Source organism: Barbus barbus (assembly GCF_936440315.1).
Source record: "Barbus barbus genome assembly, chromosome: 32".
Classification (NCBI taxonomy): Eukaryota; Metazoa; Chordata; class Actinopteri; order Cypriniformes; family Cyprinidae; genus Barbus; species Barbus barbus.
In genome coordinates, this window is record NC_136760.1 from 6,486,069 (window position 1) to 6,513,663 (window position 27,595).

General features: G+C 41.7%; 2 protein-coding genes across 2 annotated transcripts; one reads left to right on the forward strand and one right to left on the reverse strand.

Annotated features, from left to right (window-relative positions):
- On the reverse strand, positions 1-8,173 carry LOC306852208 (putative endonuclease 4). The gene is made up of 7 exons (XM_079388897.1): positions 7,833-8,173; positions 6,205-6,388; positions 5,632-5,811; positions 5,377-5,508; positions 4,522-4,626; positions 226-355; positions 1-137 (listed from the first exon to the last, which is right to left on the reverse strand). Coding segments are annotated over exons 2-7 (726 nt in total). The 5' UTR covers positions 6,383-6,388; positions 7,833-8,173; the 3' UTR covers positions 1-136.
- On the forward strand, positions 7,158-25,821 carry LOC306852207 (trinucleotide repeat-containing gene 6B protein-like). Its single transcript, XM_079388896.1, has 21 exons — positions 7,158-7,415; positions 8,662-8,749; positions 9,495-9,516; positions 13,367-13,717; positions 14,414-17,203; positions 17,503-17,667; positions 17,783-17,955; positions 18,055-18,126; positions 18,330-18,536; positions 18,616-18,735; positions 18,973-19,107; positions 19,223-19,321; positions 19,841-20,039; positions 20,145-20,306; positions 20,423-20,590; positions 20,692-20,832; positions 22,422-22,514; positions 22,639-22,854; positions 22,985-23,055; positions 23,160-23,299; positions 23,728-25,821. Exons 2-21 carry the CDS (start codon positions 8,693-8,695, stop codon positions 24,293-24,295), a joined length of 5,949 nt encoding a protein of 1,982 aa, XP_079245022.1. The 5' UTR covers positions 7,158-7,415; positions 8,662-8,692; the 3' UTR covers positions 24,296-25,821.
- The last annotated feature ends 1,774 nt before the right edge of the window (positions 25,822-27,595 follow it).

A 27,595-nucleotide genomic window follows, 5' to 3' on the forward strand; every position in this document is an offset into this window, starting at 1 on the left:
AACAGGCAAATTTTTATTATGCTTCACCAATAATAACTCCACCACAGAAGCCAGCACCAAGCCGATGTTTAATTCTTCTTTTTTTTTCACAAAGGGAGTAAAGGAGCTCTATCTGTTCAGCATACTCAAAACCTGGTCTAGAACGAGAGGATGCAGATTAAATGCATGTCAGTGGTGCCTGTTCATTTGATTCATAAAATGTTGTTTATCCAACCTGAAACTTACCAACCAGGTGTTTCTAGAATAAGAGGAATATTATCCAGTCGAGGCTCATTTACAATTTCTTGGAAAGCAGTAATGCCTATTTGGCCACATCCAGTGTCTTCATGACGGTCCAGATGGCAGCCTAATTTTCCTTTTTAAAGAAAAATAACGCAATCTCAGAAGGACTAACAAAGCTACTTAATATGGGATATATAGCTAAACTTGTCAGTGTTTTGCATATAAACTAAATCACTCCACAAACAATAGTCAAGTCAAGTCAAGTCAGCTTTATTGTCAATTCTTCCACATGTACGGCACATACATACAGAGAATTGAAATTGCGTTACTCTCAGACCCTTGGTGCATACAGTTAACATTAAACACGTTCAGATACAGATAAATACAGTTTAAACATATATACATACAACTATACAAATATACAAATGAGGATATTGTAGAAAAAAATAAGAATTAGATCGATAAAGTGGCATAAGGCGCCTGGCAGATAGAGTGCAAAACCAGTTACATAAAAACAACACTGTGTAGATATATTTGTAGTGCAGAAGAGCTTATCAGTATGAGGACATTGTAGAAAAATAAAAAAAGAGAGATAGATAAAGTGCATAAGGCACATGGCAGAATAGATGGAGTGCAAACCAGTTGAATGTACAAAAACAAAACTGTGCAGATTTGTTTTGTTTTGTTATAGTGTAGTGCAAGAAGAGCTTATCAGTCTGTTAAAGTGACAAGTTGAAGTGACTGTTCGGATAGTCTGACAAAAACTATCCGAAGAGGTAATTTGCAGTCGATGTTGGATGGGTAGTGATCAGCCAATGCTGCACAAGTGACAGGTGCCGGTCACAGTTTGTTGGTCGTGGGGGGGGGTCACAGAGTCAGAGTTCCTAGTGTGTTGCTGTGTTAAATGGGGGTGAAAGAGGGGAGGGGGGGGGGCAAGGACGGGAGGGAGTTCAGCTTCCTGACAGCCTGATGTATGAAGCTGTCCTTCAGTCTGCTGGTCCTCGCCTGGAGACTCCGCAGTCTCCTCCCTGATGGCAGCAGACTGAAGAAGCTGTGTGTCGGGTGGGTGGGATCACCTGCAATGCGGAGGGCTCTGCGGGTGAGACGGGTGTTGTAAATGTCCTGGAGGGAGGGGAGAGAGACACCAACGATCTTCTCAGCTGCTCTCACTATGCGTTGAAGTGACTTGCGGCAGGATGCGTTGCAAGCGCCATACCACACAGTGATGCAGCTAGTTAGGATGCTCTCGATGGTGCCTCAAGGTGCACATGATGGGGGCCGGGGCTCTGGCTCTTCTGAGTTTGCGGAGGAAGTAGAGACGCTGCTGTGCTTTCTTGGCCAGTGCTACAGTGTTGTTAGTCCAGGAGAGGTCCTCAGTGATGTGCACACCCAGGAACTTGGTGCTGCTCACTCTCTCCACAGTCGCACCGTTGATGGTCAGAGGGGCATGCTGAGTGTGTACTCTCCTGAAGTCAACAACAATCTCCTTCGTCTTCTTCACATTCAGAGAGAGATTGTTGTCACTGCACCACCCGGCCAGGCGGCTTACCTCGCTCCTGTAGTTTGTCTCATCTCTGTTGCTGATGAGACCCACCACAGTTGTGTCATCCGCAAACTTAATGAAAATGTTGGAGTTGTGTGATGGTGTGCAGTCGTGGGTCAGCAGAGTGAAGAGGAGGGGGCTCAGCACACATCCTTGGGGGGCCCCAGTGTTCAGTGTGATGGTGCTGGATGTGTTACTGCCGACCCGTACTGCTTGAGGTCTCCCGGTCAGGAAGTCCAACAGCCAGTTGCACAGAGAGGTATTGAGCCCCAGCTGGGCCAGTTTGTGAGTGAGCTGTTGAGGGATGATTGTGTTGAATGCTGAACTGAAGTCTATGAACAGCATCCTGACATATGAGTCTTTTTTCTCCAGATGTGTGAGGGCTGGGTGGAGGGCAGTGGTGATGGCATCATCGGTCGAGCGGTTGGACCTATATGCAAACTGGAAGGGGTCCAGGGAGGGGGGGGGGGGCAGACTTGATGTGGTGCAAGACTAGCCGTTCAAAGCATTTCATGAGGATGGGAGTGAGTGCTATTGGACGGTAGTCATTGAAGCAGGGTGGAGATGACTTCTTAGGGACTGGAATGATGGTGGTAGCTTTGAAGCATGTGGGGACAACAGCCTGATTTAGTGAGATGTTGAAGATGTCTGTGAAGACCTCAGTGAGTTCCACTGCACAGTCTCTCAGTACACGCCCAGGAATGTTGTCAGGACCCGGAGCTTTGCGTGAATTGATCCTGCTGAGGGACCTCCTCACGCTGTCCGGGGACAGCGTCATCACCTGGTCACCGGGAGGAGCTGGAGTCTTCTGTGCAGTGGTGCTGTTTTGTGCCTCAAAGCGAGCAAAGAAGGCATTCAGCTCGTTCAGCAGGGGGATTGTCACAGGTCTGTGGTGGGGGCTTGTATTCCGTAATGGTCTGTATCCCCTGCCACAGGCTCCGAGTGTCTCTGCTGTTGCTGAAACGATGGGCTATCCTCCTGGAGTACTGTCTCTTGGCCTCTTTGATGCCGCGGGATAGGTTGGCCCTAGCTGTCTTCAGGCCCTCCTCATCTCCAGCTCTAAAGGCAGCGTTCCGAGCCTTCAGAAGTCTGTAGACCTCCCCTGTCATCCACGGCTTCTGGTTGGCCCGGACAGTGATGGACTTTGTGATTGTTAAATCATCAATGCACTTGGAGATGTAGGCACTAACAGTCTCTGAGTACTCTTGGAGGTCTGTAGTGTTGTTGTATGTGGTAGCCTGTATAAACATATTCCAGTCAGTGGTGTCAAAACAGTCTTGAAGTGCCTCTGACGACCCTTCCGGCCACACTTGAATCTGTTTGTGAACTGGTTTGGTGACTTTAACGAGCGGTCTGTATGCAGGCATTAGCATGACAGTGATGTGGTCTGAGGCTCCGAGGTGGGGGAGGGGGAGGGCCTTGTAAGCTCCTCTCTGGGTGGTGTAAACAAAGTCCAGAGTGTTTTTCCCCTTGTTGGAAAGTCTATGTGTTGGTGAATTTTTGGGAACACACTCTTGAAGTCTGCGTGGTTGAAATCCCCAGCCAAGATAAGAAAAGCATCTGGGTGGGCTGTCTGCTGCTCACTGGTGTGCTGGTACAGATCATTTAGTGCCTCACTCCTGTTGTTGTTGTTGGAGCTGGGAGGGATGTATACAGCAACGAGCAGTATGGCTGTATATTCCCTCGGTAGATAGAACGGCCGGCACTTAATAATCATAAACTCCACCAGGGGTGAGCAGTGTTTGCAGACCACAACAGCGTCGCGGCACCATGCATCATTGATGTAAACACAAAGCCCGCCGCCGCGGATCTTACCTCCCTCGACGAGAGCTGTTGTTAAGCCATGTTTCCGTAAACACAAAAACACAACAGTCTCTTACAGTCCTCTGAGTAGAGCGGAGTAGTCGGATGTAGTCCAGTTTATTGTCCAAAGAGCGTACGTTCGCCAGTACGATGGTGGGGATAGCTGGCTTGTGTGGGTTGGCCGCTAGCCTAGCTCGGATACCTCCGCGCTTACCCCTCTTCTGCTTCCTCTCACGCTGCTTGTAGCGCCTCCGCTGTGGGCGAGATGCAGTAGTGGGTGTAGGTGATGGAGTAGGCATTCGGAGCAGACCGAGGTCCCGCAGCTCTTCAATAGATTGCAGTGTTCAAGACTTTTTATTTTTGTAGGCCAATCAAGACATTTTTCCAATTTTTCCCATTGGCTTTAGCTTAAAATAGTCATGGGTGTCACGGTGTACACACGAGGGAGGAGCAAGGAACACGAATACGAGGAGGTAAACTCAAATAACATACTTTACTTATGAAGACAGGGCAGGACAGGGCAGGACAGACATCAAACACCGGTGAGTAACAAGTAGACCAGACGACATAACACTGCACAGACAGGACTTAAATACTAGGCTAATTAACTCAAACGGAAACGAATAAACTACTAATGACATAATGAGGACAGGAAACAAACCAAATATGGGCATAGAAACACAGGGCACACGTGGAAACACAAGACACACACAACAGAGGACTGACAATGGGGTGCATTACTGATTTGTTTCATGATGTAGAAACGTAAAAATATATTGAGTTTGTGTTAACCACAGACCTTATTTCAGCAATTTAATCAAAAACCTAATAAAAAAACAACAGAATTCAGGACGAGGGAATGAAACATGCTAAAATGCTAACTTGTTTCTGGGTTTTGGCCTACAAATTCCAGCAGCACTCTATATTGATAAGTTCATATGAATGTTGCTTACCTTTGGAGTCATTTAAGTGAACGGCTCTCAAATAATGCAACCTAACCACACGGTCAAATTCATCAAGTATATTCTTCACTCCTCCAGGTGGTGAAATGTCGTAGCCTATACAGAAGAGAATCATCTTAAATCTCAAATATATATCTCACAGAATCTGCAAAATGTTAATTATTTTACCAAAAAAGAGGTCACAGTGATGACAACTGAGGGACGCATACGCAATTGCTCAAGAAGAAAACATGATGCATTAACCGGGAGGTGAAAATTTTTTGAGGAGTAAATTTAACTAGTATTTTTTTTTTTGGCCTTCTGGGAAACATTTAAGTATCTTCTGTAACTTCTTAAGGGCAGTACTAAAAGAGAAAAAAAATAAAAATCACCAAAATAAGAAAAATGTACACAACTTCGTTATATTCAAAAGTTTTCACCCCCCTGCTCTTAATGCATCATGTTTCCTACTGGAGCATCAGTGAATGTTTAAACCTTTGTAGTAGTTGCATATGAGTCCCTCAGCTGTCATCAGTGTGAAAAAAATGGATCACAAAATCCTACAGTCACTGCTGGAAAGGGTTCAAATATGCAAAAGATGCAGGGAAACCAAAGAATTTGCAGGACCTGGATGATTTTTCTGAAAAACACTGGGCAGTTTAACTGTTCAGGACAAACAAGGGACTCATGAACAAGCATCACAAAACAACAGTCGTGGAGCATTTATAGACACAGTATTGAGAATCATGTGTATGTAAATTTTGAACGGGGTAATTTTTATGAATTCAGCTATTATTTTGTATATCTTATGTAATATTTATTTTCCCAAATAATTAGTAGTAATATATCTGGGACTTCATACCATACCGGCTGCAAAAGCATGGCAAGTGTCCAGACACACCCCAATGCGTGTCTTATCATGCACCCGGTCTATTATGCTTCTCAGTTCACTGAACTGCCCACCTATAGTGCTGCCCTGACCACTCATGTTTTCAAGTACTATTGAGGGAAAAGAAAGAACAAAAGAAAGAAAGAAAGAAAGAACATTATCCAGTTAAATTTACCAGAAAGCATGAGCACAATTGCACATTCTTTATAAATGATCAGGACTGTATAGTTGACCTGTAATGACAGCAGGGGTTTGCTGGTGTGCGTGGTTAATAGCTTGGGCAATTTTCTCCATGCATTTCTCAGGGGTGGAGTCTATGGACGCTCCAGGGTGAAAGTTGAACTGGCTCAGGCCCAGTGCACTGCAGCGACTCAGTTCATCTACAAGCATGGCCTGGCTCTTACTGAACACGTCTGGATTGAAAAATGCAGAGTCATCTGACATACAGTCCTATATACAAAACACATGCAGCCTAGAGTATTAATTATTGGACTGAATATTGATTAAATCAACAGAGCTGTTTTTGAATATGCCAACATTGTGGCTTCATCTTTAAATAATCAGTATTTGGTAGATGCACAGAACCACATTGGGTACAGTCAGCGCACAAACATTCTTTGGGGGAACCGCAGTTCATCAAATAAGATCCATGTGACAGGATGTGTATCGGATCAAAACCATGTTGAGCTGTTGTATCAAGGGCTGGTCTCGTCCAGGAGTGCTGGGAGCCCAAGAAAAGGGCAAAAGCATGACCTCCTATGGCCACACTTGATTCGACTGCTTTCCAAAAAAGCATTTTTGCTCACCTGATATTGAGACATGAGCGCCTATGTATTTTTTCTTTGGCTTCATCTTCCTTTTCTGTGCCATTTTTTCTTCTCTGCTGCTGCCATCTGATGGTTCTGCATCAGAATGTTGTAGCTCCTTTGTTTCAGTAACCTCCACTGTCTTTCTTTTCTTCTCGGCTTTTTTTCGTGGGGCCATATTTTTCTGTGTCAAGAATAAACACGTGGTTAGACATTCTTGTTGAAAACCGTGGAAAATAAACTATACTCATGAAAACATTACTAATGATAGTAATCTGTACTGATGAACACATTACTAATGATGAACCAAAAATTGGTGTGCGTTTTTTAACTCAGGGATTTAAAGTGCAATAAAAACTTATTTCAAACAACATTTTATACTTAAAATGATACTAAAACAAGTTTACAGACTTCAAACTTGGATCCAGGGACCCCCAAGGGACCACAAGAGCATAAAAAATCAGCTGAAAAGAAAAGTGTAAAAAAGAAACTGAATGTGGCATTATTATTGTTTCATTCTGTGTTCTAAAACATAACTGGAAACCATGCATTAATCACGATTATTTTATTCAATAGACAGTTTTATAGACGAAATATATTTTTGTCTTTAATATTTTTATAACGTATAATGACAACATAAAAATCATTTAAATGTGCAAACATGTTGTACTTAAATTTATATTGTACCGTATCAAATGGATGTTTTTGCAAAAAGAAAATAAAATCTAAATTCAAATTATGAAATTTGAACTGATAGACGAAGGTAGCCACCTTGCCTGATGGTGCCACGAGAATTACGGAGCTTATACTTTATGCTCAATGAAAAACCATGCAAAAAGTGCTAGACTTCAAAATAAACACTTAATGTTTTTTATAATAGAAACTGCAAATTAAAGAGTTGTTGGACTTTTAATATTGAAGGTCAAAAATCCCTCGGCTGCCCCCCTTCCGTCAGATCTGTCCAGACACACCGAGCAGTAAAATGGCTGACCGTCAACCAACTGACTTTACAACGCTTTAAACATAGATTCCGCCTCTTTCGTTGACATTATCGTATTTCATATTTAAAAACTATAGAAGGAGTGTTTTCATGACTAGCTATTAGATTTTGATGGAGTGTTGTATTTCACGTTGCCTCAAACCCCAGAAATTCGCACTTAAGCACTTTAGCTGTAGCTAGAAGACTAGCTGCGGTGCATGTAATTCCTGAGGTAAGTGCTTTGTTTTAAAGAACATATGATTATATAACATGTTGTTTATTACTATTGACAGTAGTGTGCATTTGAAAAACCCCAGTAGCGGGAAGGCATTTATGCGTTATACAGTTTTTCCTCGTCGATATCTGTTAGCCACAAGCTCGGTTGCTAGTTAAATTAGCCAGTCAGCTAACTTAGTTAGCATCTGTCTGGTTGCAACTTTAGCTTTCCGCTGGTCGATCGTAAAAGCATACTCGTGCTTATTTAGTACCTCACTAATTAATCTAGACAATGTTTGCATTAAATGAAAACAAATGTGAGGTGGCTTTATGGTTTTGGTGGGCAGTGTATCCCGTCTCATAGTCCTGGCTGTTGCTTCCAATATTTGATCAAATGCATATTTATGCATGTCTGGTTTTGACAGTTGCTTACCCTTTTGATTTTTCTTGTGATCCGTATGCAAATAATCGGCGGCTTCTGGGGGGATTTAACTAAACTACCTGAGATTTACGTTTAGTATGTGCAATTTCTCTTGCTAACAAACTAACGTTAGCTAACTCGGTAACGTGCATCCGAGTTTGCCAGGACCACAAAAGCATACGACTTAACTCACTATTTCATTTTTTGCCGTTAAACACTCGTTTTGATACGTGTTTTTGCTCGAATCATTCGAATAGCTGACGTATGGAATGTATGTAATATCATATATTGCACCGGAGGAAATGGGCGGGTGAAGGGGAGCCCCTGTCCGACAACTCTGCCCTGCCAACTGCAGGCTCACAGACAGATAGCAGCAGGAGTTTTTCCCATTATGAAGATCATGTATGATTTTAATCGGCATCCGTTTTAATGCATGGCATATGCAAACACAGGCTGCGCCTAAATCAGCATACCATTGATGTTATGATCCTACATTTCACTGCTGGTTATACTCTGTATAATTGTGTATGTGACAAATAAAAAATCTTGAATCTCGACTGTTACATATACAGTGATTTGTGATGATATGATCATGTGTTTGGTGCCGCTGTTGTGTCTCAGTCTGTTATGCATTTGGTTTGGTAACAAGGCAGCACCTCTTGCCTGAACTGGTTGAAGGTGATACTCAACAAAACTGTAAATTTTTCAGATATTTGCTCATGCATCCATAGATAAAAATAGGCCTATATGTTTTTTTTTTAGAAGGTTTTACAGGTAAGCATGTTTGTTTTGAACAAAATTGTTTTTTAAACAGTATAATGAGTTTCATGATTTTTTGTAGAAAGGAGCATCAGGAAACGGAACAGCAGTTCATGGAAGACAAGAAAAGGAAAAAGGAAGATAAAAGGAAACGGGAAACCTCACAGAAGGTAATTGTTATGTGTGAATTAATTGTGTTGGACCGTAAAAATATAGTAAATTAATGCACATCCTGAGGTGGTAATACATGTGGCCACAATGTAGGTGTGCATTAATTCTGGAGTCACTTTTTTGGCTTATGTGTGTAGAATTGATTCAGCATCTTGTTAATAGTTTGAAAGTCATCCAAGCTAATACTAAAAGTAATATCAGAAATAAATTAAAATAGTTAAAAAAAAAAAAAAAGTTTTTTTCATTTAATTTATTTGCTTGGCCATGTTTTTCTCATTCTTTTGCTGTGGGTAGACTGTAATGAACCATTGACACCCAGAACACTAAGGCCCTGTATTTTCATTTTAAAACAGCGTTTTAAATATAAGTATACACATATCTATGGGTACAACCCATGAGCACAATGTTGTTGTTTACACGGTCATCAAGGATACGCAGAGCGGATGTGGGCAGCCACGCCATTGTTTTCAAAAGTCTGAAAGGACAATATTCTAAATGTGCATTGCAGTTATGTCATCTGCTGCTTTGAATACTCAAACTTCATTGAAGTTGGGTGGATTCTGATTGGCTCTCAATATTTCGGAATCAGAATCAGCCGTTCAGCAGCATCACAATATCTGTCGTGATGTCCTGCTTAGCACAAATCTGTGGAGGAATAATACTCAGGCATTGGCCTAGCAAACATGGCTCTGTACTTTGAGTAATTTTATTATCCATACTTACTCCTTTTTTTCCTTGTTTTAGGTTGCAGAGCAAAAAAATAAAGGTAACTACATTCTGTTGTCTTATAAAGTGTTTTTAATAGTGTTTTTCGTCTTTCATGTTTGTACTGTGTACTAAGGATGGGCATTCCAAGCAAAAATAATATTCGAAAATCACTGGGTATTATTTGAAAATTGCACCCCTCCCCCGCATGCACGCACAAACACCCATAAACAGAGAGAGAGGGAGATCTGTATGATAAACTGTTGAATTCAGAAGATAGGCTACCTTAACTCAAGCCATATAATGATTGTAACGTGCTGAAACACATTAATATAATAAACATAACCGAATTATTAATCTAACAGTCTGTCGATTAGCATAAATCAGCTGCTCATAAGGCTAGGGCATTTCCATTTAAAAAAAATGGAACCCCTAAAGGGAATAGTTACGAAATAGGAGGAAAAATATACTTCAGTATCTTCTGTCGCAATTATATCATTGGGTATATATACTGTATATAAACTGCGGGCATCAGGGAGCCGTTATTAACGTGGGGTATTGCAATCGCTTATGAATATGCACTTGTTTTTTACTTTCACTTTCAAGATTCGTGATCATGTATGGAGCAGCACTCGGCAGTACTTACCACACATTTTACAAGATTAGATGTTTATCAGTGGTGCTCAGGATCTGCAAATCATTCGCCATCATCTTATCAGTCATGTCTCCTTACTCTGTTTATGTGGTTAGTGAAATATTATGTACTGTAATGTAACAGGCTACCGCTAGCAAGCGGCTAACCATGTCCCTTTAGTGGCTCCATAGAACACATTATTTGTTTTCCGCGCCTTTCTGAATGCGGATTCAGCCACACTTCTAACCTAGGGCTGGGCGATATATAGAACGCAATGATCATGCGCAACTTGTCAGAAATGTAATACACAGAGCCGTAGTTCACTGACAAGCTACGCAATATCGAGTTCATTATCGCAGATGAATCACCTTCGATAATGAACTCAGTATTGCGTAGCTTGTCAGTGAACTACGGTTCTGTGTATTAAATGCCGCTCCATTTGAAAGCAGGTGATGGAGATTTACCGCTAATCACGGAACCGGCTTTACTGACGAGATGAGCATGACAATCGCATTCGATATATTGCACAGCCCTACTCTAACCCAGTAGGGGGTATTTGTCGTCCACACAGAACTCTTATTGACATCTTCCCAAGTTACTGTAACCGTTATATGCTATGCAAGTCTTTTTTTTTTTTTTATGCCAATCTAGGGTTTTTTTATGCCAATCTAGGGTTACAAGCTATCTTTTAAATAGCTTGTAAAAGCGGGCTGCACATTTTACATTCACTTGGCGTAAAGCACTTGATATGGCCAAAATTTATATCACAATATATTTCTTAATTTCGGTCGATACGATATAATTCCGATATCGATATTAACTCTATTTTAAAAAAGCCTCATAAAACTGCCAAGAATGGCCGCAACAGATGTCTGTACCTACCAACTTAAATTTGGCAAGTCTACGAAACCTCCTCCTATAAAACTATATATTTTATAAAAAAAAAAGAAAAACGCACAAATAAATAATGTTCACCTTTTATTTGTATTTAGCCTTCATACAAAAAATGTGAAATCACTGTCAAATAAATATATCAGACTCACCTTATTAATATCTTTAACTTCAAACTATAGGTGAACATACATTACCGGTCAAAAGTTTTTGAACAGTATGATTTTTTATGTTTTTAAAGAATTCTCTTCTGCTCACCAAGCCTGCATTTATTTGATCCAAAATACAGCAAAAACAGTAACATTTTGAAATATTTTTGCTATTTAAAATAACTTTTCTATTTTAAAATGTAATTTATTCCTGCGATTTCAAAGCTGAATTTTTAGCATTATTACTCCAGTCACATGAGAAATTATTCTAATATTCTGATATACTGCTCAAAAAATATTTATTATAATGTTGAAAACCGCTAAGCAAGACTTTTTTCAGCTTTCTTTGATGAATAGAAAGTTAAGAAAAACAGCATTTATCTGAAATACAAATTTTTTATAACATTATAAATGTCTTTATCAATCACTTTTGATTAATTTAAAGCATCCTTGCTAAATAAGTATTCATTTCTATAATTTCTTTCCAATAATAATAAAAATAAATAAATTATACTGACTCCAAGGTTTTGAATGGAATAGTGTATAAATGTAACAAAAGCTTTTTATTTCAGATAAATGCTGATCTTTGGGTCTTTCAAAGAATCCTGAAAAATAAATATTTTTTAAGTATTGATCATCAGCAAATCAGCATATTAGAGTGATTTCTGAAGGATCGTGACACTGAAGACTGGAGTATGATGCTGGAAATTCAGCTTTGATCACAGAAATAAATTACAGTTTAAAATATGCAGGCTTGGTTAACAGATGAGAATTCTTAAAAAAAACAAACAAACAAAAAAAAACCTTAACCTTACTGTTCAAAAACTTTTGACTGGTAATGTAGGCTGATTGTTCTTATAGATTGAAACAAATGTGCTTCAGCCAGGATAAAGAGTATGAATAGTGCTCTGAGTTGCTGCAGAAAACAAAAAAAAAATTGAGCAAAAACAAAAGCATGTTGCTTGAAACTTGGGCTTATTCTTGAAAATGCAATCTGATTCTGAGGCGCTGTGAGAGCAGCAGAACTAGCGGTTTCCCTGGTAATGACTAATCAAAGCAGCTCCGCTCATGAATGCGACTTTATCAGATCAAATGAACATGTCATCAAAGCTTTTCTGAAGACAGTCGGTTCCCTTCAGAGATACATTCATATAAAATACCCACGACTCGTTTTGATTTTGAAATGTGTAGTGCTCATGTTTATTCAACAAATCAAATGCCACAAATAAATCAGTGTATGAGAAACACTGATAATGTATATCGAAATATCGGAAATGTTTAAAAATCATATCACCGTTATTGAAAAAAATTATATCGCGATACATATTGATATTGAATTGTTGTCCAGCCCTATATGAACCCACTATTTTACTGAACACTTTCGCAATTCAGTGTCAATTCAAGCATCAACAAAAAACAACTTCAAACTCAACTTAGCCTATATATAAATCATAGAACTTTTATCAACAAACAAATAAAAATACACTTTTCTATGCCTAATATAAAATAACAAATAACTTTCACAAAGTTTAAATAGCCTAAGTAGACCTATACAAAACTGAAAATCAGCAAACTGTGGAAACAATTATGTAAGAAACAAATGTTTTAAAAAAACTTCCAAAATCACCTTAGATAAACGGCAAAATTCAACAGGCTTTTCAAAATGCAAAATATTGCCAAACATTTGCTTTTGCATTTCATTTTGAAACTAAATCTTCCGCTATCATCTTGTCTGTCTTACCCCACTCTTCTTGTCAGTCAGCTCGACTCACTCTCTGCGTGAATGAAATCGAATCTAGGATGCAGAAAGTGTCTGTCCTAGCGCAGCAAGCCTAAGCCACTCAAGTCTACGGTGTGCACGTGAGACAGTGTGTTCTTCTGTGTTCGTCTTTGACAGCTTTTAGGTGCGTTATTGGCAGCGCCACCCTCTGCTTATATGAACGCGTCACCACCCCATCAGCACGGAAAACATGCGGAAATTTTTTAAGACAATAATCGTACAACCTATTAGATATTCTATAATTAAATCAACTAATCGAATATTCAAAAATCGTGACCCATCCCTACTGTGTACTGATATCCTGAAAGTTACAAAGATAATGTGTCGTTGTGCTGACAAACACATGAAAAAGTGCGTCACCGTGTTAATGTGTATAATCTATTTATTCTTTCCTTTACCTGAATGTAGCTTTTCTGCAGTTCTGCTCTCATTTGCTCCTAAATTTTCCACTACACAGTGCCAGAATTGACCAAGCCTCCATCTGCACAGTCTCCTGCCACCCCCAACTCAGCTTCCCCCAGCCCTGGCCCCGTCCCCTCTTCAACCCCATCCACTGCCACCCCGGCTGCTGGCGCCCTCCCTCAGGGTGGGAACAATGCTAAGCGGCTGGCGGTGGCCAACGGACAGCCCTCCCCCGGAACACAGAATTCTCAGCGCTACATGCCCCGTGAAGTGCCCCCTCGATTCCGTTGCCAGCAGGACCATAAAGTGCTACTGAAGAGGGGCCAGCCACCACTGTCCTCCATGCTGCTGGGGGGAGGCAACAGCAGGGGAGACAGCCCCAATGAAACAGTGGCTTCTGCCTCAGGTAAGAAAAAAGTGAAACTTTTCTGAAAATAAGGTTTTTTTCATTTAGAGAAATATGTGAAAGAAATCACAAACAGTAAGCTCTTTACATACACTTTAAGTTTGATTTCAGTTGGACTAAAATTGTAATTTGTCTTATAAAATGTAGTGGAAGCTTTTTATTGAAATTGTCCATAAGTCTAACAAATCTAGATAATAAAAATGTAGCTCGGCTCCAAACACAACGCAAGGTATTGTACCAGTCTGTATCACATTTTAGAATACTCGTGTCCTGTATACTTGCAGTATATTTATATGCTGTAGTGTCATTGTTTTTTTTAATTTCATTAAACTTTTTTTTGGAGGGAGGTTACAGCTTACAGTAAAAACAAAAGCATTTCTTCTGAGAAACACACTAAAGATATTTTGATAAATCTTGTTTTTTTTTTTTTAATACAATGAATGTCCAAGTCCCAAGTGTTGCGAGTCCAGGATTGTTTTGAAACTCAATGACACAATTGTATGGACAAAAGCAGTTCTTCAAAATATCGTTTTGTGTTTCACAGTAGTCATGCAGGTTTGGAATGGCATCAGTAAGTAAATGATGACACATTTTGGTGTGAACTATCCCTTTAAGATTTTGATTTAGTTTATATACTTGTAGGTTGTGTGTCATAAGGAAAGATTCTCATTCTAAAGTTTGGTATTTTGTTTCCAGATCCAAACCAGGGCCCTGTGGGTCCAGCTGCTCCCTCACTGCCCCATACGTCGTCATCCTCATCAATCGCTGCTTCTTCAAATTATGCAAATTCCATGTGGGGGACCAGCTCTGGCAGCCAACCCCTCTCTCAGGGCAGGGAAAAGGTGATAGTGGACCGGTCAGACCTGGAGGAATGGCCGAGCATTGCTGCTGGGGATGGGTCAAAGGCGGGAGATACAGCAGGTACCGGAGGTGCGGACAGTACCGGAATTTTGAACTGCAGCACCTCATGGGGTGAAAGGCATCTCCAGCAGCAAGCAAAAGTTGTGGGAGGAGGAAACGGGAGGAAAGGAGTGAATTCCGGCAGCCCCTCCCCACCCACATCCTCCGGTTCACCCAATGAATGTATGCAGTCTGGTAGTGTTTGGGCTTCATCCTCCCATGAACTCAAAGGGGGGAATGCTGTAGCAGCAGGCTCATTGCCCCCCATATCCAAAGCTGCCCCTCTCCCAGGGAGCTCCGATAGCTCCCTTGGTGTCAGCTGTGGGATTCCAGGTGCCAATTTTACCCCTAATGCCAATCCCTCTGCTTGGCCAGCCCTGGTACAGGAAGGGGCTGGGACAGTTGCAACAGAGAGTGGCTCCTCTTCCCTCCAAAGCTCATCTTTGTCTGCCAGCAACCCTCTTTCTGTGAATCAAGCCTCTAATCAGCACCAACTTCACCAAATGCAATCCAGAGACAGAGAGCCATCCTGTGGAGAGTGGGGTGGTGCAGCACTGGAACCAGGAGCAGGACCAAAAAATACAGGGGTGGCAGAGGGGGTTGATATGGACTCTGGAAGCACAGGTGGAGGGGAAGGCTCCACTTCCTCTTCCTCCTCCACCAGCTCATCATTGTGGAGAGCTCAACCTTTCCCTGTAAACTCCAAAACGGGTGCCTCAAGGACTGAATCTTGGGAGGATGGAGCAGGAGGGAGCTCTGTGTCTGCTGAAGGCGGGAAAGCGTGGGGTTTTGCCAGTCAGGATGATCGAGGAGATTTGACGGGGGCAAGTGCGTGGGGAACAGGAAGTGGGGGTCAGACCCCCGGGGTATCTCAGGGAGCGTGGGGTGGGGCCCATATGTTGGTTGGGGAGTGGGGGACGTCCAGTGGTGGTAGTGTTGGGGATGTCAGCAATCCAGCTGGGAAAGACGGTTCGAGCAGTAACAGCAGCAGCAGCAGTGGCGGTAACCCGACGACTTCCTCCTCCACACCTTCAACTAAGACAAAAGCTTGGGACAATCAGAAAGGAGTTGGGGATGTAGGAGCAGGAGAGTCGAGTGAATGGGGAGGCCAGGGTAGCAGAGGTGGGGGAGGTACCTCATCCTCCAGTGGTGGAGGAAACTCCAGAAGTGGCAATCAGCACCATGGCCACCACCGCTCTCATCAACCTCCCAACCCTGAAGTGGCCTTACAGAATCTGCTTAGCCGGTCTGACTTGGACCCCAGAGTGCTGTCCAACTCTGGTTGGGGTAAGAAGCAAATCCGTCAAAATGTGGCATGGGATTTGGAGGGAGGTGGTGGCGGAGCAGCACCACCAGGTGGATCAGACTCCTCATCTACAAAGAGTGCACCTGCCCACGCTCAACCGTACTCTGGTTCGTCTGGCACCACAACTACTGATCCATCTTCCTCCTCTCTGCTCCAAGGTGCAGCTGTGAATGCCAACTTGAACTCAAACTCCATCCTTGGGCCACCCGCTGTTTCACCTGGTGAAGTTTGGGATAACAGTAGTAGCAACAGCAGTTCTTCATTGCATGCCCGAGGCCCTCCACCCTCGGGTGTCAATATCCCAAACCCTGGCGTCTCACAATCTGTAGGTGGTGTAGGTAGTTCAGCCGGTGGACAAGGCAAGCCATCCGGGGGTTGGGGAGGGACTGCTTCATCAGAAGGTCAAGGGAAAGGTTGGGACAGCGAGGGAAATGAGTGGCGAGAATGTAGAACAGGGAGCTCGTCAGGCAGGTGGGGAGATTTCCAAACACAGGGTACTCCATCAACTGGAGGTAGTGGCTGGGGAGACGGTCAGGAGGAAAAAGGAACAGGCGGTTGGAAAGAAATGGGACGGGGGAATGCGGGCAATTGGGGAACGAGAGGTAGCAGCGACTGGGGAGGGAATGATCCCAAATCATGCAGTGGAGGTTGGGGGGAAGGGAAGAGTGGTGGCGGTACTAGTGGGGACTCAGAAGTGGGTACATGGGGTAATTGGGATGAGGGAGCTCCTAGAGCTGCATGGAGAACTGGAGGTACAGGAGCGGGTGGCGATATGAGTGGCAAATCTCACCAAGGCTGGGGTGGGAAGATGCACCCGTCACAGATGCCAAACAGCCAATCGGCCTCACAGAAAGGCCCGGCACAACAGCAGCAACAACAATCACAGCCTCAGCAGTGTCAGTCGGTGGACACAGGGGCCATGCAAGGGGGCTGGGGAAGACCAGCAGGTCCTTCAGCCCAGAGCCAAAGTTCAGGGTGGACTTCAGGGCCCATACCCCAACTTTCAGAGCCCAGTGGTTGGGAGGAGCCTTCTCCACAGTCCATCAGCAGGAAAATGGATATTGATGATGGAACATCTGCTTGGGGTGACCCCAGCAACCACAATAACAAAAGTGTCAACTTGTGGGAGAAGAACAACGCCCCATCTGGCCAGGCACAATCAGTGTCCCCTCAGCAAGGACCCCCAAACATACAGCAGCAGCCACCTGGAAGAATGCCAACAGGACTTGGGAATAGGGACTTGAACCTTGCACATTCAACAAACAAGGGGCCAGGAATAGGTAAGAACCTGTGTTTTCCTTTGAAGTGTCTATTTTAATGGGAATTCACTGGTGCTTCTTTTTAACCCTTTGTGAAACATGAAAGAGACACCATTTTTAATTACCTCATGGTTATTTTTTTTTAGCATGAAATCATTGTCAGTACAACAGAAGCCCAAACTTGAAAAGTCATTTGGTTTGATATTTCAAGAATAAAGGGTATAACATTAGATATTTTTTACTTTTGTTCTTCCCTTTGCTTTCATGTTGCATACTATAGAACCATATTGATTAAAGTATTTCCTTTGTTTATCTCTTAGCTTCTTCTGGATGGGGAGGTAGTGGCTCTCCTTCCAGTCCATGTGTGGACAATGGTACTGCAGCCTGGGGTAAACCTACTGAAACACCCACTAGTTGGGGCGACCCTGATGACAATGACAAGGCACCAGGTTGGGGGGATCCCTCTCCCAATCCAGTGAAGTCTGGTGAGTCTGGATCATTTCTGTGCTACCAGTAATGGAAATGTGTTTGGAATTAAACTGTTCCCGCATGTATTCATACTTCTGAGCGTTTTAAAGTATTTTATTTTTATTTTTACAGGTTCAGAGTCTATGCAAGAAGGTTGGGGTGAAGGAGAGGGATCAGTCAGTGCTTCACGTCACTCCAGCTGGGAGGAGGAGGATGAGAGTGGTGGTGTATGGAACAGCGCTGGTTCTCAAGGCAGCAGCTCCTCCTACAACTCTGGAGGCTGGGGAGCCAAGAAGGGCATCAAAGTATGTCAGTGGTCAGGCTAGGGTCAATATTTATGCAAACCTGAAACATAAGTTACTCCTGATTACTAGTTACTGACCTTTCTGTCTAATTTTCTTCAGGGTTCCTTGAAGGGTGCAGGAGACTCTTGGATGAACCCGATGACAAGACAGTTTTCAAACATGGGGATTCTGGTAAGAAATTATGAAGAATTGTCTTAGATACGGAATTTAGCCTTATTTTAATGTAATCACAGCAATCAGTTGTAATTCCATCAAGTTGCGTTAAAAACATTTACTTTTTCCTAGTTATAGGCGAATAGTATATTGCCCACTAATATATCATGCATCATGAAGTTTGGTCTATAAGGTTTACCAATGTAGTGATTTGTTAATAGGGAGAGGACTCCAGTGGTCGTTCTTTGGATCTGGCCCCTGGTCCTCCGCAGGACAAAAAGATTGAAGGAGAGAAGCGTGGCATAAGCTTAAATGAATACAATGGAGACATGCGTAAAGGAGGACGTGGAGGGGGAGCAGGAGTAGTCTTCCGTTCACCTGGTTCCAAAGAGGTGGGGGCATGTGAACCTGGGCCTTATTATGACAAGGTATTTGCATTTCCTTATGTGTCTGAAAATGGAACACATTTACTGTGTTTTTTTCTAATCTTCTAACCTTTTTCTTCAGGCGAGTGGTCAGTTGTTTAGTAGCGGAGGTGGGATGGCACAGACAAGGCATCAACCAGGGGTGCCTCCCATCAACCCATCAGTAGGAGCGCAAGTGCCTCATCAGTTCCTGTCACCGCAGGTACTTGATAATACTATGTATTGGTTAATATTACTTCAGTAGTTTGCAAGAGTCGTTTTAGAAGCAGTCATTTTGTTGAGGTTTTAACTTTTTTTTGTCTTCAAAGTACTGTGCACTGATTATGCACAATAGGATTTCACACTGTCTTAAAGATAAATTCCTGTTAACTACAGAAATGCAGCTAGCTGAAATGGAAGTCAGATGTGATCTTCGTCTAATTTGATCTTTTTGTTGCAGGTGCCAGGCTCTGTGCTGAAGCAGATGCCTCCTTCCAGTGGAGGTGTTGGTGGAGGCATCTTTCCTCCACAGCTTTCCCCACAGCACATTGCCATGCTCAGCAGCATATATCCCCCTCAAATTCAGTTCCAGCTGGTGGGCAGCTCTATGTTACATGCTCAGGACTTAATCAGTGCTGGCCACTCACAAGACACTCATTACAGTTCTGTTTGTTTTTTCTTTTGACCCTGTGTTTTGTGCTTTCTTGCAGGCCTGTCAGCTGCTACTTCAACAGCAACCACAGCAGCAACTGCTGCAGAACCAGCGCAAGTTTCCCTCAAGCATACGTCAACAAGCAGACCCACAACAGGTACCGTCTTGAACTCTTTTTTGCTAAACTACTCTTTAACTCTAAAAAGCTGCTGCAATTTTGAATATTTCCTGATGCTTCTACAGTGGTCAGGTGCTCTCAGAAAATTCTTAAACTCAGAAAATGACTTTAGTGTAATTACATTCTTTGTACTGGTTTCATATTATAGAATTTGTTTAATGGCTTGATCAAGCATAATTCTCTTCTTTTCGACTCATTATGGCTTGTATACTTAAAGTAACTTTTTTGAAACAAGCAGACTGCCAAACATCCCTCTTGCTTGTATATAAATAGACTCAATATTTGTGGAGATGTGCCATAGGAGAGATGATGCTGTAGTTTGAAGTCAGACAACATAGAAAAACAAATAGCAAGATGCTGTCTGTCGTCATCTGTTCTTGTAATGTGAAAATGAAATGAGGATTAGGGTTTAACCCTCTGCAGTTGTGGAAATTTTGGCAACACGAGTTCCTACTGAATTGCTGCTGTCATATTGAATCACTGTTTTTTTTTCCCCAGCTTGCCAGAATCATGGCTGTTCTTCAGCAGCAGAGACAACAGCAGCAGCATGTGGGAGGCCCAGGAGGCAGCTCCAAACTCTCTCCTCCTCACCTTGGTGGTAGTGGTCCAAAGATGCCAATGTCGGACCCCCTCTCACACCCTGGCTTGGCAGGATCTGTAGCAGACCTGCATCAAAAAACACAAGGAACATATTCTGGTGAGTTTGTTTTTATTTTAAAGAGCCCCATGAGGGTTTCATGCATGTTGGGAACTTGATGTAGTTTTTGTAACTTGCTGTTTTCTGTCCTGTTGTGTCTTGAAGGGTTTGGGCCTGGAGTGAGCCTTTCTGGTCTGGAGTTGGGTCCCATGGTTGGTGGCCCAGCTGGGCTTAAAGACAGTGGGGGGCAGCAGTCTCGTTTCAAGTGGATGATGGAAGGGCATTCCCCAGCCCCCTCGCCTCCTGATAGCACTCTCCATAAAAATGGTACAATACCTTTTTTTGTGCCACCTACAAGTTTAGGTTATGCAAATAAGTGTGAAATGTCTGGTACAAGTTTGACAGCAACTGAGTCTTCCTGCTTGTGCTCCTTTGATATGTAGGTCCCATTGCTGCTCCTCTCAAAATGAGAGGCGGTTCCCCATATTCCCAGTATGAGATGCTGGGTGGTGAGGGTTTGGGTGTGCCTCCACAAGGGCCATCAGATCACTGGCACAGAAGTCCTGGAAACAAGATGGGCGCCAAGACTGGCACATCCAGCTGGCCTCCAGGTAAACCGTGATGCACATCTGAATTTATTTAATTTTATTTTTTTAATCTTAGTTACTTGTGAATATATCTATTATGAATTCAAATATGATTTTCGTTTCAGAGTTTCAACCAGGAGTGCCTTGGAAAGGAATTCAGAGTGTGGACCCTGAATCTGACCCTTACATGACCCCTGGAAGTATGCTGGGCTCACCGATGTCAAGCCTCAACGACACTGAGCACCAGTTGTTAAGAGACAACACAGGTACAGCTCCCTACCCTTGCATATAATGGTTTAGAATGGGAAGTACATGTTTAATCTAATTAGCTAGTTTTTGTTAGGGCTGAGCGATTAATTGCATTTGCGATATGGCAAAATAACGGCGTTCCTTTGGAATTCTTCAGCTTTTAAGAACTGCCGGTTTGTCTGGTAGTGGGCGGGACTAATGCGCAAACGACAATCTCATTGGCTGGCGCTCACCTATTATCCTCCCTGTTTTGATTTCAGCGAATCAGTTCCAGCGAACGCAGACAACCCGATTAATATTCATGAACCCAGCAGCTCAATAATCCTTAGTGCATTTTATATTATTCTTATTAGTAGTAGAATTCGTAGTAGTTTTATCTTATCAGTATTATTTGTAATTTTTTCCCCTTTTTATAGAAACACTAAATGACAAATAATATCTTAAGCACCAGACCTAAGTTCAGTCAACATGACAAATATGCATTCATACATGGTTATTCTAATTACTAAAGTTCTATCAACCTTTCATGCCAAATTATCATAATAATATATATATATATATATATATATATATATATATATATATATATATATATATATATATATATATATTAGTATATCAGATAATTAATATTAGTCTGGTGAGTAAGCTAAAAAAATATTACAAGCTAATGGAGATTCTATTGCCAAGGTGTCTATAGAGGGTTGATAATATTTATAATAATCAATTGAATTTGATAGGTGTGTCTCACATTGTCCCACAGGAACATTAAAATAGATTGATGTTAAAATAGATGTAGATTAGTGTACAATGTTTTATAATAATAATTTATTCTATTTAATGACCATTTCATTCATTTAACATATTTAATATTGGGGTCATCCAAGTTATTTAACATATTTGAACATTTTGTAAAAAAATGTAACCATAGTTACTTTCCCTGGTAATTAGTTTCTTTTATAATGATGTAACTCAGTTACTGTTTGTAAGAAGTAACTAGTAATATAACTAATTACTTTTTTAAAGTAACGTGCCCAACACTGCATACTATACAATGATTTATTACTTGTCTTTGTTGCATAATACAGAATATAAAAGGCTTAAAAAAATAAAATCGCAATTGCAATATTGGTAAAAAAAATCGCAATTACATTATTTTCCTAAATCGTTCAGCCCTAGTGGTTGTGTCCTTTTTGCTTTATGAATCATAAGAATCTCATTGATCAAGGCACATAGAGGATATAAAATAGTGGATACCAATGAGGTTTGTTCATGCGTATCAACAATCACGTTTAAGTTAAGCTAAGAAAGAAATTTGTATTTAAGGACAGTTTATTTATTATACAGAACTAATTTATTAATTTTTACAAAACTAATTTCAAGCATTTAAACTTAAATATTCAGGTCAAAATGTTTTCTAAGATCATAAAGAATCTTTGATTCACCTCAAGATTGTTCAAATATCTGACTGGTGTTTTATGACATTGATCTCTTCTTTCAAAGGTAGCTCCTCTACCACAAACACACAGAGCACTAGGCTTTGACATTTAAATATCATTTACATAGTCATGCAAATACTAACAAACAAGTCTTGTATTTTGCATAGAATCAAATCCCTCCCTCAACACCTTGCTGCCTTCACCTGGTGCCTGGCCCTACAGTGCCTCAGAGAGCCCCCTCAACAATGCACACACCCCAGGTAACAACAAAGCACGCTTCTCACTAGATGGTACTTCTTATTTGATTTGGATCACTGAATTGCGTAAGTTCTTGTTTATTCCAAGCTTGAATACTCTGAATATGTTATGATTTGTTTCTCACAGCTAAGTACACAGACTACAAGCCCAGCTGGCCACTTCAGCCTATAGGGCACAACAAGCCTTGGAAGACCAATCGCAACAGCTCTCATCTGCCACGCCCACCTCCTGGACTGACCCATCAGAAACAGCCCTCCGTTTCTCCCTGGACGGGAGGAGGCCCACGATTGGGTAGAGGCTGGGGTGGCACTGGAGGCGGCCAAGAAAACAGATTTGGACCTGGTAATACAACACCTTCTAAACCATAGAACTGTAAAATATTATTGAAAATCAAAGATGTTAAAATGAAACCCTATTTAGACATTCAAGTAAATTCAACCTGTTTTAACTGCCTCACTCCTAATCTGTGTAGGTTCTGCGTGGAGTGATGGAGGAGCCTCTAAGGGGAGCTGCTGGCTGGTGTTGAGTAATCTTACCCCTCAGGTATCTATATTAAGAGTTATGTTGGTTTTTATTAGATTTCAATAAGCTTTTCATTTAATTCTCTTAATTTCATTGCAATGATTTTTATCATTTGTTCTCTGCAGATTGATGGCTCCACTTTGAGGACTATCTGTATGCAGCATGGGCCGCTTTTGACCTTTCACCTCGGTTTGACTCAAGGTAGTGCTCTGATTCGCTACAGTACTCGCCAAGAAGCAGCCAAAGCCCAGAGCGCACTTCACATGTAAGTGTCTAGGAATCTATATCCTGACCCAGATCAAAGAAATTCTCACATTTTTCTTAAGAATTGCATTAGTTACATTGTAAGCTATGACGTCACAATTATGAGAAACAAAGGTGCAATTGCAAAATGTTGTGAGAACGTTGCAATTATGACAACTATAGGTGCAGATGTGAGAAGTAATTACATTGTGAGAGATAATGTTGCAAGAAACAAAGGCTCGACTGCAAGAAATAGTTACATTGTGAGTTATATCATGACCAATCTGAGAAATAAAGTTGCAAAGACACAAAGGTGTGATTGTGAAAAATTAAGTAATAATGTGAGATTACATATTTAATGCTTTTTTTTTTTTTTTTACTCTGTGGCAGAAACGGCTTCCTTACATTGTAGACATCTTCCTATCTGTAATCTCTGAAAATTCCTCCCAGGTGTGTTTTAGGTAACACCACAATCCTGGCCGAGTTTGTGAGCGAGGAAGAGGTTGCTCGCTATATTGCACATTCCCAGGCTGGAGCTGGCGGAAGCGGCAGTGGAGGTGGCGTAGCTGGTGGCGTGGCCGTCTCTGGCCCGGCAGGCGTGACGGGGTCATCGGGGGCCGGGGCCGTGGGTACCATCAGTGCTGGGAGTGGCGAGCGAGAACGGGCCGGAGTGGGAAGTTTGGCGGCAGGAGGAAGCAACAACGCTGGCGGAACCGGGCCCTCTGGCTCAACCTGGCAGAGTGTAGAAGGTACAGGCAGCTCTCCTGACCCTGCCTCTGCCCAGGGAGCCGGCCTAAGTATTTTTGCCCAGTGGAGCAGCAACGGTGCTGGCGGAAGCGTGGGCAGCAACACAGGGGGCGTTGATCCTGGCAGGGCGGGGTTGTGGGGCGGCATGACTCCAGGGTACACAAGCAGCAGTCTGTGGGGGTCTCCAGCCATGGATGATCGGCACCAGATGAGCAGCCCTGCAGCGCTGTTGCCTGGAGACCTGCTGGGAGGAGGTGCAGACTCTATCTGACTGATGCAGACAAATACATACGCAGCATCACAAACACACACACATATACATACAACAGATATATAAATATAACAGCTATCCTCCTATATTATCACAAACACAGGAATATAGGAACATTAATCAGAATACAGTCAATCTGTGTACATGCCTTCTGTCACTCTGAAGGTCGCATAATGCATAAATATGCATCCAAGTATTTAGTATACATTCGTAAAACCTATGTAGACGAGATCTAAAGGTAAGCACTCAAACATCGGATGCTGATAAACACTTAAGTGCTGAGGAGTAGACCGACTGCATTATGAAACCTAGCAAAATGCATTAATACAAAATTAGATAGATAACACTGATTCCAAATGTACACACACTGTCATTTTTACCCTTAGCAGTGTTTCGAGCTCCCCATAATCCAATATTCACAACATGGGAGCGTGGAGGAGCAGTGTGTGGAAGTCAGTCAGTACTGATACACACACACAAACACATCCCATTTCTTCTTTCCCTTAAATGAAGACTTCAGCAAGACTTGAACAGGACATGCAAACACTTGGACTTAAATACTGACTCAACTGGATGAATCCTAAATCCTTGAGGTCATAAAGATCACACTCGCATACTGAGACTCTCACTCAGGCGTGCACTGTAAAGAAGAAACCAGACAAAAATATGCATCATACAATGTTTGTTGAATGCTCACATTGTTACGGCTCCATTTTCATGCATACTTAAATTACTCAAACACTGTTCTGATGTCTGACAAACTGTATCTCGTTGTCTTTTCTTTTTTTTGTTTTAAATGGTGAAATCCAGAATTTTTTTTTTCCCCCAAACGCTGACCTCGTTTTTTTTTTTTTTTCTTAATTGAGTATGTTGTCATAATGACGATCACTTGGATGTTACTTAGCTGTACAAGGTGCCCTTTCTGCCGGTGCGTGCATGAGTGAAGTCCCAGGTAATGGTGGCGACATTCAGAGTGTTTGTGGTATCAATGAATGTGTGGCAGCCAGAGATTAACAAGCGTGGTGTATTTACAAAGATCAGTGCTGGATTAGGGCGGCGAGTAAATGTATGAGTGACAGCTTATTTCAGGTGTTTGATGTCTATGTGTGCATGATACGTATGCAGGTGTGGCTGTGTGTGTGAGTGTGACAGCAAGTTCAAGAACATTGGCACTAATGAATATTTCTTAAGTTGTGGTTTTAGCAGCCTTTTTTTTTGTTTTATATATTGTCTGAATTGCAATAATTATAATAAAGAAAAAGATTTTTTTAGAAGATGCAACCAACTGAAGGCATTCATACTGAAACATGCCAAACCTTATTGTACCAAGCTGAGCTGGATGGGTGTTTTAGGAACACTTAAAAAGTTACCAGTTGGTTATTTTTTTTGTTGTGTACCATTATAAATTAAGGCGGGCTTTATCACTCGTGTTCAGGTTTTTTTTTTGTTTCTGATTTTACAAAAGAAATTAATTTAAAAAAAAAAGAACAAGACAATTAATAAAGGTTGAATTTAATTTTGTCGTTAAATGTGTGCATTTTGTTTTTATTCATTCATTTGTTACTTCTGTTATAATATTACAGGTTTGTAAGGGTTATTGTTGTTTTACAACCTGTTTCAACCTGTTCCTTTTTTTCAGCCTTTTTGACTCCTGGGCTCCCACTGTACACAAAAATATTTGAAAGCCCCATAGTTTTTCCAGGGTTTTAGAGCTTGGTATAACCATAAAAATATGTATTCTTTATAAAAAAAAAATTCCCATAGAGTTGTTTGAAAATTTTACAAGCCTTTACAGTTCTTTTTTTGAAATGAGACTTCCTCAAATATCCAGGTTTTCCAAGACCATGATCGTTATATCGTTTTGGCCTATTTTAATGCTTGTTTGTGTCTTGTTTTAAAGTCTTATCAGTGTTTACGAGTTTATTTTGCAATAATGACTGACTGTACAGTATCACAGTTATTATACGGCTACCTACCAAATGAGCAAATACGTTAAATATTAAAAATGTATGATGTTTTTTATATATATATATGTATATACAGGTGCTGGTCTTAAAATTAGAATATCATGAAAAAGTTGATTTATTTCAATAATACCATTCAAAAAGTGAAACTTGTATATTAGATTCATTCATTACACACAGACTGATATATTTCAAATGTTTATTTCCTTTAATTTTGATGATTATAACTGACAACTAATGAAAGTCCCAAATTCAGTATCTCAGAAAATTAGAATATCAATTAAGACCAATGCAAAAAAAATGATTTTTAGAAATGTTGGCCAACTGAAAAGTATGAACATGAAAAGTATGAGCATGTACAGCACTCAATATTTAGTTGGGGCTCCTTTGGCCTGGATTACTGCAGCAATGCGGCGTGGCATGGAGTCGATCAGTCTGTGGCACTGCTCAGGTGTTATGAGAGCCCATGTTGCTCTGATAGTGGCCTTCAGCTCTTCTGAATTGTTGGGTCTGGCGTATTGCATCTTCCTCTTCATAATACCCCATAGGTTTTCTATGGGGTTAAGGTCAGGCGAGTTTGCTGGCCAATCAAGAACAGGGGTACCATGGTCCTTAAACCAGGTACTGGTAGCTTTGGCAGTGTGTGCAGGTGCCAAGTCCTGTTGGAAAATGAAATCTGCATCTCCATAAAGTTGGTCAGCAGCAGGAAGCATGAAGTGCTCTAAAACTTCCTGGTAGACGGCTGCGTTGACCTTGGACCTCAGAAAACACAATGGACCAACACCTGCAGATGACATGGCACCTCAAACCATCAATGACTGTGGAAACTTTACACTGGACCTCAAGCAACGTGGATTATGTGCCTCTCCTCTCTTCCTCCAGACTCTGGGACCTTGATTTCCAAAGGAAATGCAAAGTTTACTTTCATCAGAGAACATAACTGGACCACTCAGCAGCAGTCCAGTCGAGACGCTTCTGACGCTGTCTCTTGTTCAAGAGTGGCTTGACACAAGGAATGCGACAGCTGAAACCCATATCTTGCATACGTCTGTGCGTGGTGGTTCTTGAAGCGCTGACTCCAGCTGCAGTCCACTCTTTGTGAATCTCCCCCACATTTTTGAATGGGGTTTGTTTCACAATCCTCTCCAGAGTGCGGTTATCCCTATTGCTTGTACACTTTTTTCTACCACATCTTGTCCTTCCCTTCGCCTCTCTATTAATATGCTTGGACACAGAGCTCTGTGAACAGCCAGCCTCTTTAGCAACGACCTTTTGTGTCTTGCCCTCCTTGTGCAAGGTGTCAATGGTCGTCTTTTGGACAACTGTCAAATCAGCA